The sequence below is a fragment of the Nansenia antarctica genome (assembly GCF_963989245.1).
Source record: "Nansenia antarctica genome assembly, contig: SCAFFOLD_495, whole genome shotgun sequence".
Lineage (NCBI taxonomy): Eukaryota > Metazoa > Chordata > Actinopteri > Argentiniformes > Microstomatidae > Nansenia > Nansenia antarctica.
Window position 1 is genome coordinate 990 of NW_027662354.1, and position 4,011 is coordinate 5,000.

The window sequence follows — 4,011 nt, forward strand, 5'->3', positions numbered from 1 at the left end:
GAGACAGGGGGGAGGGTACCTGGGTGTGAGGGGGGGAGACAGGGGGGAGGGTACCTGGGTGTGAGGGGGGAGACAGGGGGAGGGTACCTGGGTGTGAGGGGGGGAGACAGGGGGGAGGGTACCTGGGTGTGAGGGGGGAGACAGGGGGGAGGGTACCTGGGTGTGAGGGGGGGAGACAGGGAGGAGGGTACCTGGGTGTGAGGGGGGAGACAGGGAGGAGGGTACCTGGGTGTGAGGGGGGAGACAGGGGGGAGGGTACCTGGGTGTGAGGGGGGAGACAGGGAGGAGGGTACCTGGGTGTGAGGGGGGAGACAGGGGGAGGGTACCTGGGTGTGAGGGGGGGAGACAGGGGGAGGGTACCTGGGTGTGAGGGGGGAGACAGGGGGAGGGTACCTGGGTGTGAGGGGGGGAGACAGACAGGGGGGAGACAGACAGGGGGGAGGGTACCTGGGTGTGAGGGGGGGAGACAGGGGGAGGGTACCTGGGTGTGAGGGGGGGAGACAGGGGGAGGGTACCTGGGTGTGAGGGGGGGAGACAGGGGGAGGGTACCTGGGTGTGAGGGGGGAGACAGGGGGAGGGTACCTGGGTGTGAGGGGGGGAGACAGACAGGGGGGAGACAGACAGGGGGGAGGGTACCTGGGTGTGAGGGAGGAGACAGGGGGGGAGACAGGCAGGGGGGAGGGTACCTGGGTATGAGGGGGGGAGACAGGGGGGGAGACAGGCAGGGGGGAGGGTACCTGGGTATGAGGGGGGGAGACAGGGGGGGAGACAGGCAGGGGGGAGGGTACCTGGGTATGAGGGGTGGGAGACAGACAGACAGGGGGGAGGGTACCTGGGTGTGAGTGGGGGGAGACAGCAGGGGGGGAGACAGACAGACAGGGGGGAGGGTGGGTACCTGGGTGTGAGGGGGGGAGACAGACAGGGGGGAGACAGACAGACAGGGGGGAGGGAGGGTACCTGGGTGTGAGGGGGGAGAGGGCGGCCGGTCCCCCCAGGAGGCTGCGTCCACTCTTGGGCTTCTGGTTCTGGGGCTGTTTGGAGAGCAGGGCGCCGCCCCCCCCCCCGGAGCCCAGCGACCCCCCCCCAGGCAGGGCAGGTCGGGGGGAGAGCAGGGGGGTGTGGTCGATGTAGGACATTGTGGAGTCGCTGCTCAGGTACTTAGAGTTGGACGACTCCAGGTTCAGACGATTCAGCTCCTGGGGGGGAGAGAGAGAGGGGGGGTGGGGGGGGGGGGGGGGGGGGGTGAGACACCAGGGTGGGTGTGTGTGTGTGTGTGTGTGTGTGTGTGTGTGTGTGTGTATGGTGTGTGTGTGTGTGTGTGTGTGTGTGCGTGTGTGAGTGCGTGTGTGTGTGAGTGAGTGTGTGAGTGTGAGTGTGAGTGCGAGTGTGTGTGAGTGTGTGTGTGTGTGCGTGGCGTGTGTGAGTGTGAGTGTGAGTGTGAGTGTGAGTGCGTGTGTGCGTGTGCGTGTGCGTGTGCGTGTGCGCGCGTGTGTGTGTGTGTGTGTGTGTGTGTGTGTGAGAGTGTGTGTGTGTGTGTGTGAGTGTGTGTGTGTGTGCGTGTGTGTGTGTGTGCGTGTTGCGGTGTGTGTGTGAGTGTGTGTGAGTGTGTGTGTGTGTGTGTGTGTGTGGTGTGCGTGCGTGCGAGCGAGAGTTACCAGGGTGTCCTGTGGCGTTTCCATGAGCACCGTGTCTATCTGGCGGTGGGGGGCGTGGCTCGGCGTGTGGGCGGGGCTCATGGGCAGAGGGGGGCGGGGCTCCGCCGCTGAAAACTCTGCAGCGACGTCAGTCTGAAGATCTGCTCGGGGGTCGGGCCTCTCCCCTAACACACACACACACACACACACACACACACACACACACACACACTGTCACCCCTACAGGAAAGCAGCTACGTATGTCTCCATTGGCATCTTTGTATCTGACCAAATTAAAATGACATGTGGGGTTCCCCAAGGGTCAATCCTTGGCCCCCTCATATTCAATCTCTACATGCTTCCATTGGGACACATCATAAAAAAATAACAAAATTGCCTACCACAAACTATGCGGATGACACTCAAATCTACATAGCCCTCTCACCGAACGACTATAGTCCCATCGACAATCTCTGTAATTACATTGAGCAAATAAACGCCTGGATGACACAAAACTACCCCAGGGGTAGGGGTAGATAGATAGATAGATAGATAGATAGATATAGATAGGGGTAGAGAGATAGAGATAGGGGTAGATAGATAGAGATAGGGGTAACTCACCTATCTGACAGAGGCTCTGGAAAGGGGACCAGAGAAAGGGGTTCAGAGCCAGACTCTTCTGGTAACACTCTGAGCCCCGCGCCAGCCGGTCCGTCTTACTGCAGGCAGAGAACAGGGTCACACACAGGGTCACACACACGCACACGCACACGCAGAGCCAGAACCGACAGAAGAACATTGCAGGGATTTTTGGCGTTTAGCCTAGCTGGGTTGCTCATTCACACAAATGCACGGTCCTCACAAGCTCTACCTGGTTGTAAAGGTGACTAATCAGGCTTTCCAACCATATCAAACACTAGGGATGCTCCCGATCTGGATTTTTGGGGCCGATACCGATCACCGATATTTTCCCTCAAGATCAAACCGATACCGATTTTTTTTTTTTAAATACATAACTGTAGGCCTACTGACTGGATAGCCTACATATTTTTTGCTTTTTTAGACAAAAGTTTTGATCCATTAGGCACCAAGCAAACGCAGACCCATTTTTATGGCATAGTAAAGGTCTGGCCTATCACCCAGTTAGGGCCTGAAGCCCAAGTCAGTCGATATGGCTGTATAAAAGACATCATAAACGTGGCCTTCATGGTTTACATACTGTTACGTCCTCCTATGTTTTCTGTTCAGTTATCTGTCTCTATCACGTAGGTTTAGGGGGTACCAGGTGTGTGTGGTAGTAACGGGGGGTGTAGTAGTGTGTACAGTAGGTTTCGGGGTACCAGGTGTGTGTGGTAGTTAGTAAAAGGGGGGGGTGTACAGTAGTGTGTACAGTAGGTAGTAGAGGTAGTAAAGGTAGTAGAGGTAGTAAAGGTAGTAAAGGTAGTAGAGGTAGTAAAGGTAGTAAAGGTAGTAAAGGTAGTAAAGGTAGTAAAGGTAGTAGAGGTAGTAAAGGTAGTAAAGGTAGTAGAGGTAGTAAAGGTAGTAGAGGTAGTAGAGGTAGTAGAGGTAGTAAAGGTAGTAAAGGTAGTAAAGGTAGTAAAGGTAGTAAAGGTAGTAAAGGTAGTAAAGGTAGTAAAGGTAGTAAAGGTAGTAGAGGTAGTAAAGGTAGTAGAGGTAGTAGAGGTAGTAAAGGTAGTAAAGGTAGTAAAAGGTAGTAAAGGTAGTAAAGGTAGTAAAGGTAGTAAAGGTAGTAAAGGTAGTAAAGGTAGTAAAGGTAGTAAAGGTAGTAGAGGTAGTAGAGGTAGTAAAGGTAGTAAAGGTAGTAAAGGTAGTAAAGGTAGTAAAGGTAGTAAAGGTAGTAAAGGTAGTAAAGGTAGTAAAGGTAGTAAAGGTAGTAAAGGTAGTAGAGGTAGTAGAGGTAGTAGAGGTAGTAAAGGTATAAAGGTAGTAAAGGTAGTAAAGGTAGTAAAGGTAGTAAAGGTAGTAAAGGTAGTAAAGGTAGTAAAGGTAGTAAAGGTAGTAGAGGTAGTAAAGGTAGTAGAGGTAGTAGAGGTAGTAAGGTAGTAAAGGTAGTAAAGGTAGTAAAGGTAGTAAAGGTAGTAAAGGTAGTAAAGGTAGTAAAGGTAGTAAAGGTAGTAAAGGTAGTAAAGGTAGTAAAGGTAGTAGAGGTAGTAGAGGTAGTAAAGGTAGTAAAGGTAGTAAAGGTAGTAAAGGTAGTAAAGGTAGTAAAGGTAGTAGAGGTAGTAAAGGTAGTAAAGGTAGTAAAGGTAGTAGAGGTAGTAAAGGTAGTAGAGGTAGTAAAGGTAGTAGAGGTAGTAAAGGTAGTAAAGGTAGTAAAGGTAGTAAAGGTAGTAAAGGTAGTAGAGGTAGTAGAGGT

General features: G+C 52.8%; 1 protein-coding gene across 1 annotated transcript in view; it reads right to left on the reverse strand.

Moving 5' to 3' along the window:
- Positions 1-686: 686 nt before the first annotated feature.
- cdc27 (cell division cycle 27) overlaps positions 687-4,011 on the reverse strand; it is a gene marked incomplete at its 3' end in the record, with an annotated part of 12,666 nt that continues 9,341 nt past the window's right edge. Inside the window, 6 exon segments of the mRNA XM_080551327.1 lie at positions 687-737; positions 958-1,196; positions 1,656-1,763; positions 1,766-1,804; positions 1,806-1,819; positions 2,256-2,353. Coding sequence (XP_080407453.1) covers positions 687-737; positions 958-1,196; positions 1,656-1,763; positions 1,766-1,804; positions 1,806-1,819; positions 2,256-2,353 — 549 coding nt within the window.